The sequence below is a fragment of the Pygocentrus nattereri genome, chromosome 13 (genome assembly GCF_015220715.1).
Source record: "Pygocentrus nattereri isolate fPygNat1 chromosome 13, fPygNat1.pri, whole genome shotgun sequence".
NCBI lineage: Eukaryota > Metazoa > Chordata > Actinopteri > Characiformes > Serrasalmidae > Pygocentrus > Pygocentrus nattereri.
In genome coordinates this window covers 29,489,787-29,504,559 of record NC_051223.1, presented here as the reverse complement: position 1 = coordinate 29,504,559, position 14,773 = coordinate 29,489,787, and the positions used below count along the sequence as shown (strand labels likewise).

Here is a 14,773-nt window from a genome sequence, read left to right as displayed (position 1 = left end):
TTTGTACATCCTCGGTTCGATTTTAGACTTTGTGTGTTTTATTTTATTTTTATTTCATTAAATTTTATTCTATTTTTTCTTTAGAGGCTGTAGGGGGCAGCAGTCCGCTTTAACGCTGTGTAGTAGTCCTGAAAGAAGAAGAGCCGGTAGAAACGCGCGAGGTATGAAGTGTTGAGTTCGGAGTTGAGGGTCAAAGTGTGTCAAATGTTCCGCTGAAGAAACTTTTAGCTTAAATCACAGGATGTTTTATTAGCTTTTTTCTTTATTTAACATGTTCTGACCGCGTCTGAAAGCTTCATCCTTCTGTCCCCGTTTCTCAAACCCACAGTGAGTGTGTTTATGTTTGTGTTAGCCAGTGTTCGTTAGTTAGCCAGGTTAATGGTAGGTTAGCTAGTTAAAGTTTGCTCTTATTAGCTAAGGTCACCGATAAGGCTGGTCTGCTAGTTTCTGGTTTAGCTGCAGGTGCGAACTGAACCCAGAAAGCCAAATGAAGTTGAAAAGTTCGGGCTCAGTGGAGTCGCTGCGTTTTGGCGCCTCATTTTATCTTATACATTATATAGGTTGACCTAGAAAATCCTTACATCAAAGCTGTGAATGTAAGACCTTCTCGCTGCTAATTAGAATAGGTGGAATAAGGTCTGTCAGGGTAGTGATCGCGGCAGTCCAGCCTCCAAGCCTCAGTGGAAGACTGCGGAGTATAACCTCTACACGAGGAGAGAGAAGTGAAACCGGCTGTTTGCATTTCTTTTTAAAGGGTTTGGTGCGATGTTCGGTTCTGAGGTCGAGGTTCGATTTGATATTCGGTATTTTATTTGAAATGTAAATTTACTTGTGGTCTAATTCTACATTACACGGGCTGGAATGGCTCAGATAAGTTCTCAAAGATAACGTTTAAAATGCTCGTGATAAGAAGAAAATGATATTTTTATATTTTAAATAAATTTATTCCCATTTCCCACTTTTATATTCTCATTGTATATTTTTCTATTGTATATTCAGTTTTATGGCAACAGACAGTCATACAAAAATGTGAGCAGTAAAGCTTGATTTGTTTTGTTTTAAAATAAACTCTCAATAATTTAAAGTAGGGATGCACAATAATAACATTACAAACTTATTGTTATTGGCAGTGGCCAAAATATTGGCGTCACACCCATATTTAAATTTTGCCACTATTTCAAACAGATATTTTATGGCTCTTTTATGGTATTTTCTAGGCGATGTTTGGCTACTGTACTAAAATGTCTGCGTTTTATTCACAGAGCTGCATTTGTAATGTAAAGGTGTAAGACCACATTTCCATGTTCAGTGTGATTCTTGATCCTGAGATCAATATTCAGTTTTTTAGATATTTAATGTATTTAAAAGTTTTAACTGTAAAGAGCTTTAAATATATACAACACAGAAGAGAAGAGAATTTAAAAATTCTGATGTGGGGGTGGGTAAAATAGAAAAATTGTTTATTGTGATCCGGGTTGCCATGTGACTATATGTATCGTTATCCTGAAAATTGTCTCACAATACAATACAAAATGCTTCTCTGAACGTTGTCAGTACTTGAACACTGACCAACTGCGCATTTCGTTATAAAGAGAGCAAAATTAGTCCCTGTAACTGGTTTGTGTGCAACACTGAATGCCAGATATTCACAGTTGTGCTTACAGTTTTTCATAGTATTTTTAAAATGCATCACTACTGTTTTTTCTGTTCCAACTGATCAGATGTCTGAAAAAATAAATATTGCAAAATGTCATATATCATGAAAATTTCTTGAAGTATCCCAAAATTATATATATATATTCCATCTACTTCATTAACATTGTTACTTTGTTATTGTAACCCTGTTTAACTAAATACATCTCAATAATGGTAATCCTGGTAAATGTAGTGCCAGTTTATATCTCAGCATTGGTGTCAGCAGACGTATACAGAAAAATATTGGATATCAGCACAATTCCCAAATTAGTGCATCCTAGTGTGTTGAGCATGGATGCCGCATAGCATAAGCTGTTCCCCCACTTTGCTCTGATGAGATTTGATGAGCCCTAGATGTCTAGCTTTGACCATTGACAGTGGTTTTCAAGAAATTTGGCAAATAACAGACCCTTTGAGCAGTCCACTTTAAATTCAGATACTCTTTTGAATGCTAAATTTTTCATTAAAGTTGTTACACCATTTCCCAGCTTTCCATATAGACCATTATATTTTGATGCAAAGCTTGTGTAGAAATGGAAAGGAGACTTTACATTTTTCCCTCTGTACAGTAAAGGAAACCAGTGACGCCTGGATGATGGGTAGCAGAAGCAGAGCAGGATTCCGGATCAGTGACAGTGACTCCAGCGACTCGGAGGAGCTGCCTGTAATTGATTTCTCGCAATCTAGGAACACACAGGAAAAACTAAAACATGACCTGGTGGGTTTGGACAACTCTGACTCAGTCTCATCCTGTGCACGTCACCTGATGACTGGAGCTGTCAGAGGTGATGTGCTTATGATCAGCAGTGAGAGCGAGGAGGAAGAGGCTTTTATTCCTCTGTCTGTGAGGCTTAGACAGAAACAGGCGGACATGGCTACAGCCACAGTCATGTGTGAGAGTCAGACGTCATCTGCTAATCATAATGGAGATAAGCCGTCACCTGCCATAAACACCCATCATATCCCTGTAGTTCAACCAGCAGATCATCTTAGGGAATATTCAGATAACATTAGTCACAAGAGCAGTGATTATGACGCAACATGTGTTTCAAAAGACCCCCTGCCAAGAGGGGAAAATCTGCAAAAAGGCAAGAGAACCCCTGCGGAAATCGAGGCGGCCAAAGAGGAAGCCCTGAGGAGGAGAGCAGAGCGAGAGAAGCAGCAGGGAGAGCGAGAGAGGCTGAGAACAGAGAAGAAAGCGCTGGCAGATGCTGTGAAGGCCATGAGACCAGAGGAATGCCTCAAACATGTGGTGGTGACTGTAGATCCAGGTAGGTGGCACTGTTGATCCAGCATCCATCTGCTCTGAGACAGTAAAGCATTTGTGCTCTTTGATACTTGTGTTGATTTTTTTAAAAGCACTGGCATGAAGTATTCACCTATATTTGCTGGATGGATTAGTATTGATTAACTGTTTCCCTGTGTAGGTCTGCTGCAGCTCGAGGGTGGCGGAGCTCTCCTGACTTCCCTGCATGCTATGGGCTGCAGCTGTGCCATTGAGAAACAGCCTCTCCCCCGCAGTGTCTCCTGGGTCAGACGTGCGCCCTGCCCTCAGGCTAGTCATCAGCGCACATGCACGAACACTGTCACTTTGTCTTTGTCCTTTTGCTTCTGTTTTAGCATGCACTACGGCGATTTTGATGATGCATAGTGTGCACTACAGATGGGCAATATGATGTTATCAGTATATCAGTACACATCATGATATGCTTTTCTAAGTACATGAGGGGCATCGTCAGTAGTTCTAGAGCACTGAAAAACTGCAGTGTTATAAAAGATAGATCTAGGACAAATATGAAGCATTATTGAATTATTGAAAGAATTTCAGCCTAATATAACATATTGCGGTAACAAAATTTAGTCATTCAACGCTTTTTCATTGCGCTTGCTGATGTAGCTGCTCAGCCATGGAAACCCTTTCCATTCAACTCTTTACGCACTGTTCTTGAGCTAATCTGAAGGCCATTTGATATCTGAAGATCTGTAGCGATGGACTCTGAGGAAAGTTGCGCCTCAGCATCTGGTGACCCCGCTCTGTCATTTTACATGGCCTACAACTTTGTGGCTGAGTTGCTTTCGTTCCCAATCGCTTCCACTTTGTTATAATACCACTGACACTTGACTGTGGAATATTTAGTAGCAAGTAAATTTCACGACTGCACTTGTTGCACAGGTGGTATCCTATCATGGTACCATGGTTGAATTCACTGATTCACTGTATATGGCCTGATTGTGCATATAAACTTTACATTAACCCAATTTTAACAACATTCAACATGAAGTCGGTAGCTCACAGCTTCTGAGCGTTTTTGTCAAGGACCTAACCACAAAAGCTAACTGTTAGCTAACAAAAAAAAACATTTGCATGCTATAAATGAAATAGAAGCAACATGATGTATAAAGAAAACGTGACTGGTAGCCACTTTAGCACTGTCTTAAATATCCTAGTTGGAATAGTGCTGTAAACTTCAATTAGGGTGGTTTCATCGCTTATATCCCTTTAACAAGTAGTTGGCACTAGTGGTCAACTCCATCAACTCCAATGGCAGGAGTCAAGAGTCTGAGTCAAATACAGAAAACCTGGAGTTGTGCATCACTAAGTAGGGCTACCGGCTCATGTGCCTCGTGTACAATTGTTAAATGGTCCTTAAGTTGAATGAATAGCCGCCTATTTGGGTATCAATTGTTTATTGTAAATGAAATTGACTTCTTAACTGAAAGCATTGTCTGAACATGTATGTATTTGTTGATTAATATTGAACAGGATAATTGTTAACACTGTAGTGCAAACATATTCAGTTAAAATTTGAAAACTCACCTTTTGATCACAGACTGGTGAACTGATGTCTATTCCAGAATCGCATACAGTGATCCAAGTCCCAGTGGAAGACTTCATCAGCATGGTTCACAACTACACACAGGTAAGCAGTAGAATACTGGTTTATGCAGTCATCTTATAGGGAGCACAGATACTGATAAGATGTTATAGGGAGCACAGACTCATTAGATGGCAAGAATTATGCAGTTAAACATTAATATGCTAATTAGGCCTTTGACTTGCCAGTGTCTTTCCCTTGCATGCTGTAGCAAGTCTAGGATCTAATGAAATTAGCAAGTCGGTTTTAAAGGCAAAAGGCCAACACAAAATTGTAGTTTTGACCTGTAAAGATTTAATTGAGCTATTTAAATTAATGAATGTAATTACATACTTGTACCTTTTATTATATACAAATGATATATTGGCCACTGATAATATGCTGTTTCTCATTTAATCTAGTATCAGAGTGGCATGCCTGGAAGGGTCTTATAGCTGTTTGTGTGCTTGTACAGGAGCAAAGGTGTGGACGAACACCCGACTGCGGCATATCCCTGACGTCCTGGACTCTTCGTCTCATGGACAGAAACCCAGGGAGAAGTCTAAGTCTAGTAGTGATTGACATAGAGAAGTATTTTAAGTAAGATATAAACTGATAAAGCATATGTCCCGCTTGATAACATGCTTCATGTTGGTCTTTTTTTAGGCTTTATAGATATGAAAGCAAAAGGTATCATGAGGCATTCATTTGCTATGTGCCATACATTTTAGGTATTTTCTGGTAACCTTACACTCGGATATTTTTAGTTTAGGTCTTGTGAAATGTTCAGTTAAAAACTGCTATTTTACACTGAGTGAACAGTAATGACTTTAAAGGCCATTGGAGAATAGACTGAAGTCACATTGCTCTAAAGAGAAACAACCTGATTTACTTCACACAGTGGACTACTGAAGCTTGACGTTCCTTGCTTTGAAAGAAACACCTCTGCATATTTGTGCTGGATCTTCTCATTTACAGAAGTCAGAATGCTAAGAGCCGTCAGAAGTTCCGTGATGCAGTGCTGAGTGATGGCGGCACGAAAAAGAGGAAGCGGAAAGGTGCGGAGGAGCATCCCAGTGTGTCTCGAGTAGAGATGGAGGAGGTAGCTTAACCTTCTAGTTTTGCATTTCTGTCAAAGTCATGGCTGTGTGTGCAAAGATGTCTCATATTAGGGGTGTACAAAGGCAAAAGTGTTATCACAATACCTAAAGACATTTTCATAATACGTATCACAATATTTTGACAGACACATTGTGCTAAAAATTTAAAAACTGTAAACATTAGGTGCAATGCTTTTTGTGCACATAATGTCCTGCACTAAATCCAGTTTAAAAGGCCTAATTTGGTCTCTAACACGGTCATAACATGTAACTTGAAGCGTAGTGTCTGTGAAATAAAAGAACAATGTATATATTATCATTTTTAATTTGACAACTGAAGTATAATAAATCTAAAAATGAAAGACAAAATGGTGACTGTTGCATGAAGTTTACTGTTAAATGCCATGGTCTCTGTAGCTGCTTGGCTTAGCCTGACTGTACAAGAGCTGAGACTTGACCGTTTTCCTGTGATCTCAAGCCATTTTATCTGCTGTGGTTTGAGAAATTGCAGCCTAGCATAGACTGCTTTTTTGTATTGGCATGACATCCACCTTCAGCACCCAGCAGGTTCAATCATGTTAAAATTAATGTTAGTGTTAACAGTAACATTACTCATCATGTTTAATACTTAGTTTCCATGAAATTAATCATTAAATGAGCAATGTTTAACTCTGATCTGTTCAGATGGACAGAAATTATGCAAGACATAACAGAGCCACATGCTGAGGTTGTCCATTGATTTCCAAAAAAACTTAAAAAGGTTGTGGTATAGTTCTTCCATGTTAGCAGATACTTGAGATTGGAAAATGTATACATACATCCCTATATTTCTCTTTGGGTCTCTTAAGCATTATTTTTAACATGTTGTTATTAGATGTGATGCAGCTCACATTTAGGAGGCTGAATATTATCCACAAGGAGGTGCGATTAACACTCCACTAGCTTTTGCTGCTTCATATGTTTGGTGCGTAGTATCAGTGACCCTGTGTGTCCATGTTATATGTGTATTGTCAGCCCTCATTCTGTTCCCCACTGTTTGTCTAATGCAGTTCTCTGCTGCCTCTTTTTTTCTTCTCTCCTTGTTTCTCTGACAGATCCCACAAGCTAACATTAGTCACTGTTATCGCTACAGTACAGAGAAAGAAATGGCAAGACGTCAGTTTTGAATGTCACCCAGTTGCTAGTGGCAGGTGACTGGGATTTGGGCTTAGGTTGAAATCCAAGTGCAAAATACTTCTTTCTACTTTTCCGCAACAGAAGACAGTACATGCTGTTGCATGCTCTGTACTGCAATCAGAAAGGCTTTATAAGCTATAGCTTTCAAAATAAGACTCCACTGTGGATATGCTTTATACACCATGCTCAGTGTTTCATTGTATGTATTTTTTTTTTTTTGCCAAATATGTCCTGTTTTTTTTTTTTTGTTTGTTTTTTTTGTTTGTTTGTTTGTTTTGTTCGCTTTGTGCTCATTTTTAATAATGCATTAGATTCAGTAAACCAGTGTCAGAATATTAAGGCTATGATTTGCTGTCAGTATCTCACAAGCTTAAACAAATTTTACTACTGTAGTCAGTTTATCTTCATATATTAACATCCACATCTTTGCTTTTTATCTACTCATCAGGCTTTAGTTGACCTGCAGCTGCACACTGGAGTCCAGGTCCACTTTCACTCGACCTGGAATGGCTTCACTGATTATGTTACTATGTCAACCAAGGCAGTAGCTGAAGCACCATTCAAGTGAGTGGGCGGCAGATGTCTTCTCTCTTTTCCGTCTGTTTTGCTCAGAGTTATGGAAGGTCTAGCTGAGCGCGGAGGTCAGGCTGGGTCATTACTCACTGCGTGCGTGTATGTATGTGTGTTGTGGTCTGCTAGGCGGGAGCGGGAGAAGACAGGCTTTAGTTTTTGTCTGGAGAGTGAGTGGGCAGGTGGTCAGAAGGTGGATCGGACAGGAAAAGGCCTTCTGCAGGTGTGGAAGAGGCAGATCCAGCAGCTGAACCGGGTCAGCCCAGACATAGCCAGCGCTATACTGAATGCATACCCCTCCCCTCAGCTTCTTATTCAGGTGAACAAGCACATCACACTTTATGGAAATAATGCACGTCCACAGGCAACCTTATTTTTCTAATAATGCACTCGGTGCTGCTGGAGACAGGATAAGCTGTCTGAACTTGAGTTTATTTGAAGAGATAATGAGCGATTTCCTCAGTACATTTCATTCGGATAAAGTAAGCAAAGTGCACATTCAAGCTGATGATTGCACTTGTGATATCGCACACAGCAGGCATGTTTTTGGAGATCTCAGAAAAAGCTCTTGTACATGTTTCTTGTTCACAGGCATACCAGCAGTGCAAATCGGAGCGTGAAAAAGTCACACTGCTGTCAGACGTGCTGATTCGCCGTGGGGAGGGAGTGACGTCCACGACCCGTAGGGTTGGACCAGAGTTGTCCAAAAGACTCTTTCTGCTGATGACCTCAGCAGACCCCCAGCAGACTCTTGATTCCATAGTTTAAATATGCTTTTTTTAAACTCTTAAATTTCTTATGGAAAAGTTTGGCTGGAAGCGCAGTGAGCCAGCTAAGATACTCACATTTGATCTCTCTACTAGAGGTCTTTGGTTTTTGTTGTGCCCACCAGCTCCGTGTCTCATGTTTTCCTGTTTATTGTACCTGTTTTAGATTTAAATTTTTACAATCCTATTCACCTTTACATGTGTTATTAAATATTTTTATAACAGTATGGTGTGTTTGTTTCGTATTGTGCAGTGGAGGTAGGTGGGAGGCACCTTACAAGGCACTTTCCACTGTTTTTTATTTGTTTATTTATTTATTTTTTTTGTGTGTAAAATGCTGAAAGGAACCTGGACGCCAAGGAGCTCTGTTCAGCTCTAGTCTAAGACATATTGTGTTTTTCTCAGAAATGGTATACACTTAAAGCAATTTTCAAGTGACACTGAACTGCCACCTGATGGTCTGTCAAGAACTAGAGGTCACCGACCATCCAGTTCCTTGGTTTTTTTTTTCTCTCTCCTTGCAGTATCTTGCTGTTGTATTCTGGAGGTGTGTAGCAGTGCATCAGTAATTGTGGAACCAACAATTTGCTTACTCTTGCTGTGTTATTTTGACTTTTTTCCAGCTTAAAGCAGCACAGCAAACCTGTCATTTTCTGAGCTAAAATGGCTCCCAGAGCTATCAGTGCTGCACTGTCTCAGGACTGTAGAGGCTCACGGCTCATTTCCAGCACATTAGCGAATGGCACCTGACCAAGGAGTGTCGTGTTGCCTGAAACGAACAACGGGGTAACGAGCCGTTAAATGTGCTTAAGAGATGAGCCGCATGCCACATCCCTGTCCCCGAAGGCAGCACTTCTCCCACATTTTAAGGAGGACTGCGTAAACACTATAGCAGGTAGAGGCGTGTGTGCATTGAAGTGGGAATTACACTAGCAGAAGCATTATGGTGGTTTGAAAAGGGATCACCTTGGAGTGATTGTTTAGCTGGAATGTATGAAATTTCATTCTTATGTTCTCCAAAACCAAATGATATTAACTTTTATTACTCAGAATAAGCAGAGCTTATTACCACTAGGAACTTTCTTGGGAATTAAATTTTCAAGAGCAGTTTACTGAAAAAGGGTATAGATGGGTGCAGTAATGCAGTACTTTTCAATGTTCTGAATTAGTCACTGGATCCGGCAATATTTGACCACTGGTGTGGCTTTTATTTATGTTGTTTGAGAAGAAGCAATTTTAGCTAATTCTGTTCCGATCTTTCTGCTTTCCTCCATTTAGCCACCTTTTTCTCATTTTCTCGCAACATCCTAATTTTGTAAATGGATCATGTCCTGTTATAATGATATCCTGCACTAATTTGTTGTTCGTGCTTACTACGATTTCTTTAATAATGAGCAGTGTTGGAGATGGAATTTGAAAAAAAGCCTGTATATTAAATCATGCTTAGTGTTGCAGGATTTGCCCTGTGAGGCCTGAATTTGCACTTCTCCTAATTTACTGTGGTTGTGCAACAAGTAAGTAAAAACTGAAAGGCAAAAAAGATGCTTTTGCTTAAAAGCAAAAGATTCAACAAACATTTAATTCATGACTTATAGAGGAGAAAAGGCAGTGATCTGTAAGATTTATTGTTGACCCCAATTTGTTGTTTAATATGTGTGGATACAGATTTGTGGACTATTTGTTGCAGACAATATTTAGTGTTGAGTGGTCAGTTTACAAGGTGTTCTCTGTTAATGTGCACTAAATTTGATGCTTTAGGGCTGATATGAGATTGTTAGTCTCTCCAATTACAGCTTATTGAAATAAAGTTTTTAATAAATTCGTTTTTTTGGTGGATATTGTGACATTTTGGGGAGGAGTCAAAATGGAAAGGCTGTGTTCAGAGGAGGATGTAAGTCAGTATTTTAATATTCTAAATATACTTTAACACAAGCATTCTGTTAATACTTTCGAGTGCTATGCACAATGCACCATATTGCTGTTATTTTGCTATGTATTGTACGTGCCATGTACTGTGCAGTATATAAAAACAGTGAAAATGATGGTGGCATGAATAAAGATTGGCCTGCATTATTTTGGCCAAGATTATGACGTTACCTTGACAACTTACTTATAGTTATCTTATTCTTGTGGTTATTATTATTATTTTTATGTCACTAGGGTCTGTCTAATCAAATGAGAGGCTGATTTTACCCTTCATACACAGCAATCATCCTATTACAGTGTAATTACATTATTATTCCTCTTATTACTTGTATTACATTATTTTTATTATATCAGTTTAACCTTTATCTTCACATCCACACTTCAGCATCATTTATACAGTTTTTAAACAGCATGTATCATGTTTTCAACATTACACAACACTACTACTCCAAACACAGAGCACTCATGCAGCATGTGCATCCAAGTTCTACAACCATCGATTTATAACAAACATCTGCACTCTGACAATGTAAACAATGTAAACTTTTGATATTTTCAATCTTGAAGTTAAAGCAACTGACCCTTTGTTTACAAACTTTCTCCTTCTAGTTAAAATGTTTTGGATGACATGAATGCCTTTGATTCATCACATTTGTAACACTCATCTTTACAGTATGGATATTGCAGGCGAATATCACAGTCATTATTCACTAACAGTGTATTTTCCTGACTTCTACTTGTGCTGTGTTCTCTGTACAGTAGGTGTGCTCTCAGTGCTCTGTTCCTATAATCCATTCTTGTACTCTGTTTTCTGGCTCTGTTTCCTGCCTGATCCATGTCTAAGCCTTTACCTGGCTCTTGTTGGAGATTTATATGGTCTGAAAATGGCAGTAGGTCAGTGTCGGCCCACGTTGCTCTCAAGCTATGTGGTGGTGAGCAGAACAGACTGTTAGTCACTGTTTCACAGCAGGCATTCTCCACTCAGCTCATCTCTCTGAGAAAAGGGTCTTCTTATCGGCCGCCACACAAGACAGAGTGCTGCAGGCTCTGCTAGGCTTTTTTGAGCAACGTTTTTCTTGGTGCTCCCTCGTTCTCTCCCTCTCTCTCCCCCTCTCCCTCCCTCTTTCTCTCTCCAGTGTTTTGTTGAGAAGCCCTGGCCAGCATAATTCAATCCATGACAGACCGGCCTTAAGTGAAAAACACTATATTAGAATTTGGTCCCAATTTGGGATGGACTCAGTAGGATTACCTAAGGCAGTGAGAGGCCTGTGTAATAATATGTCAACAATCCAAGGAATATTGCATTATCCATGTCTTGCATGCTGCATAGGTCTTCCTCTTTTCCAAATGAAGCATGAACCTCCTGGCAACATGGACTACAAAATAAGGAACACATTTTCTTTAAAACAATATAATGACATCAAATACAAGAATAGTCTAGTTTGGCATTGAGATCAATGACTGGGATGTATCGGTTTCTTTGCCAGCAGCACTCAATCGTTTTTTCAGTCTTTCCTTTAAAAAATAATCATTAACTTCGTTTTCATTAGCAAACGAGTTCAGACTTAGAGCAAGCAAAATGTGAGAAAGCAGAACTTTGCGGTTGCCTGTGCTTGAGGTTGAGTTCTTACCTCAAAGGAAAAAGGTTGCATCGTTATTGCAGAATGTTTTTTTTTTTTTTGCCTCCCTCCGCTTTTTCTCTCCAACTCTCTTTGGACAGGACATAAACTATGCACACATTTTTCTCCTTTAAACTGCTCTCCATGTAAGGACTGAATTCACTAGTTTCCACAAGAGGGCAGACTTGCTTTACATGGGCAGTAACCGCAAGCCAGACAGTTCAGTCCCTGAGGAGGTCAGACAGGCCAGAATGGCCAGAAAGTGGAGAAGAAAAACACAAATCATAGATCCATGCTGTCTGTGATGGGTCAGCCAACACTTTCAGCTCAGATACATCATTTTATGCAATTTTGTAGCTTGTGTTTGTCTGTTTTGATTTGATGTCGTTGATGTTCACGTCTTTGTCTGCATGCATTTTTGAGAATAAAATCCATTATTATGGAGCTCCATCTCTGTGCTATTAAGGATGAGGCCTTTATAAAACATGAGTGTGCTCTCATCTCATCATGAATTCACTGCCGTACTCAAAAACAGAAGATCCACATTAATGGTATTTGTCCTGATAGGTTTTCGTAATTAAGAATTTAGATTTGCAAAGTGCCCTGCGATGTCCTGATTTCTAGTGGTAAAATTCAGAAATATTTGTTGGTAAAATGGAACTCCATATAAATATAGCGCACTCTGTGTTAGAAAATCGAGACAGCTGTACGCTGCGTTAAACTTATAACACATCAGACTGTCTCAGCCCATGATGACTGATGACGCTTGTATTGTACAGTGATGTGGTATAACAAGAAGTTGACTGAATGCTTCTAATGCAAGCTGAATTGTCATGCTGCTTACCTGTACTCCAGAAAGCGTAGTCAAGCACTGGGTGGACACTTGCAACTGCAGGAGTCCACATCCTCTACCTTGAAGTGCTGACCGTAAAGCTTAGATGAGCCTTGGAAACTTTCCACCATCACTATCCTTCAAGAACCCTTATATTCATTGATGCTTACTGTTTGAATAGAACATATCCTCTATATTCTGGAGATGAACACAAAGCTTAGGTGGCCCACAGAAACTCATCACTATCTTTATATTCACCTCTGTGTTATGGATTCTTATATTCACTGATGCTGGTCGAGGAGACCATCCCTTCTGTTTTATGAATGAACCTAGGGCTTTGGTGGCTCTTGGGAACTCCCACCAGTATCTTTGTACCTGCCTATTTGCTATGGATCTCAACATTCACTGATGCTTGCTGCTTGAAGAGACCATACCTTCGGTTTTATGGATGAACCTAAAACTTCGGTGACCCTTTCAAACTCTTATCATTATCAGCCTACCTGCCATGGATCCTTCTATTCATTGACACTTGCTTCTTGAGGAGATCACACACTACATCTTCACATGATGTTTAGTTGGCCCTTAGAAACTAATACATTGCAAAAAATTATATCTTGTCATATGAAATGATCTTAAATCTAGTCAATATGTCTATTATTTCCCATTTAAAAATGGGTGTGCACTTATTATAAGATTAGCTAATTTCTAGACATTTTTACTTTAATTTCAAGCACATTTCTTAAAACAAGCCGATATAGTGAGATTTTTACTTAATAAAATCATTTAATTAAAATTGTGTAGAATGAGTTAAATAATCTTATATTAAACTTACAACAATTTACAGGAGAAATATTAGATTTATTGACTACATTGAAGATAAGATGCCATTTTTTTACAGTGTATCTTTCCTATTTTTTATGTCTTCTTATCTACCATTGATCCTTATGGCCATTGATGCTTGCTGCTTGACTTAACCATACCTTCTGTTTTCTAGAGATGAACCTAAATCTTTGGTGGCCCTTGGAAACTCACATCACAATCTTTGTAGCTGCCTATCTGCTATTGATTCCTATACTCATTGACACTTGCTGCTTGGGGACATCACACCCTCCGCCTTGACTAACTTAGGTGGCTGTTGAAATCTTCAATCACTGTCTTTCTATCTGCCTGTCTACCATTTGCTCACTCGCTCGCTAGCTCTCTGCTCTCTCACTTCACAGCCAAAGCTGCACTGTGGGAGGCTCTCGTCTCCAAAGGGCTTTTTGAGAGTGGAATCAGTCCAGTCCTCACTCTGTTTACTCTATATCAAACCCCCAACCCCGGAGGAACCGTTAATCAATGCCGTGCTCTCACTCTCCTCATGATCCCACTCCTGTGGCAACCTGATGCAATTGCTAATTGTGCCATTTATGTGGAACAGGGCAAGACCATCCATCTTGCTGTATGTCAGAGTGATGGGCAGCATGTATTTTATGATGTTTTTGAGGCTTTGACTTATTTATTTGAAGTGCATGCCTTGAGGTGTCCACGCTCGGCCTGTCCATGAGGCGGCTTGACAGAATGCACCTCAGGGGAGTCTCTCGAGGTTATGTGTGTGTCGGCATCAGGAGTCTGGCCAGGGATGCAGGAGCGTCCTGCATGCTGGCGCTCAGTATTCATTACGCATGGTCACCCTCCGGGGCATTTTTATTAACATTCCAATCAGAGCGGTGCCACGTTGCTTGATCTGCAGAAACAAATTGGGAATAAGCTTTGATATAGGAGTTGAAAACACTTCTACACGCAGAAGCACAAAAAATACTTGATTCACACCCAAAGCACATATAGAGATTTACTCAATGTACCAAGACAGAGCCATTACTGCTTTTTTTGTTATTCAAATGGTGCTGTACCTTGTGTATCTGCATCACTTACTCTAAGCCCTTGAGCCAGAGAAACACCACTACTCTGTCCTTGTTCAATGATGGACACTTTTCAAGCTTTCTCTTTTGCTCTATTGTTGACCTGATTTCTCTTTTCTGTGTCACTGACGGATTCTCACAATGGAGCCGCTTGACAGCCATAGTTGTCTGCAAAAGACACACTTTGCTCTCACAGGAAGGCAGCGGTAAGATAGGAAGATGAAAGAAAGACAGAAGGTGTCATTCATCATGTGTCACTTTCACAGGTCTGTCACACTCCCAGGCGAAAAAGCTCAAATCCATTGTGAGAGCCATGCTGAGGTGCCCATTTC

At 39.8% G+C, this 14,773-nt stretch overlaps 1 protein-coding gene across 2 annotated transcripts; it reads left to right on the top strand.

Moving 5' to 3' along the window:
• Positions 1-108: 108 nt before the first annotated feature.
• On the top strand, positions 109-8,416 carry eme1 (essential meiotic structure-specific endonuclease 1). Of its 2 annotated transcripts, none has more exons than XM_017700921.2 (9): positions 109-161; positions 2,265-2,966; positions 3,123-3,250; positions 4,527-4,616; positions 5,026-5,150; positions 5,529-5,652; positions 7,275-7,390; positions 7,526-7,715; positions 7,988-8,416. In XM_017700921.2, the coding sequence occupies exons 2-9, from the start codon at positions 2,288-2,290 to the stop codon at positions 8,162-8,164; spliced, it is 1,629 nt and encodes a 542-aa protein (XP_017556410.1). In that variant the 5' UTR covers positions 109-161; positions 2,265-2,287; the 3' UTR covers positions 8,165-8,416. The 2 variants fall into 2 exon arrangements, with proteins under 2 accessions (XP_017556410.1, XP_017556401.1); XM_017700912.2 differs by having other exon boundaries at positions 135-327.
• The last annotated feature ends 6,357 nt before the right edge of the window (positions 8,417-14,773 follow it).

Coding starts and splice junctions, on each gene's coding strand:
- eme1 (XM_017700921.2), top strand. CDS start 2,288: ATGATGGGTAGCAGAAGCAGAGCAGGATTCCGGATCAGTGACAGTGAC. Junction 4,617..5,025: donor TGGTTCACAACTACACACAG/GTAAGCAGTAGA, acceptor GTGCTTGTACAG/GAGCAAAGGTGTGGACGAAC. Junction 7,391..7,525: donor GTAGCTGAAGCACCATTCAA/GTGAGTGGGCGG, acceptor GTGGTCTGCTAG/GCGGGAGCGGGAGAAGACAG.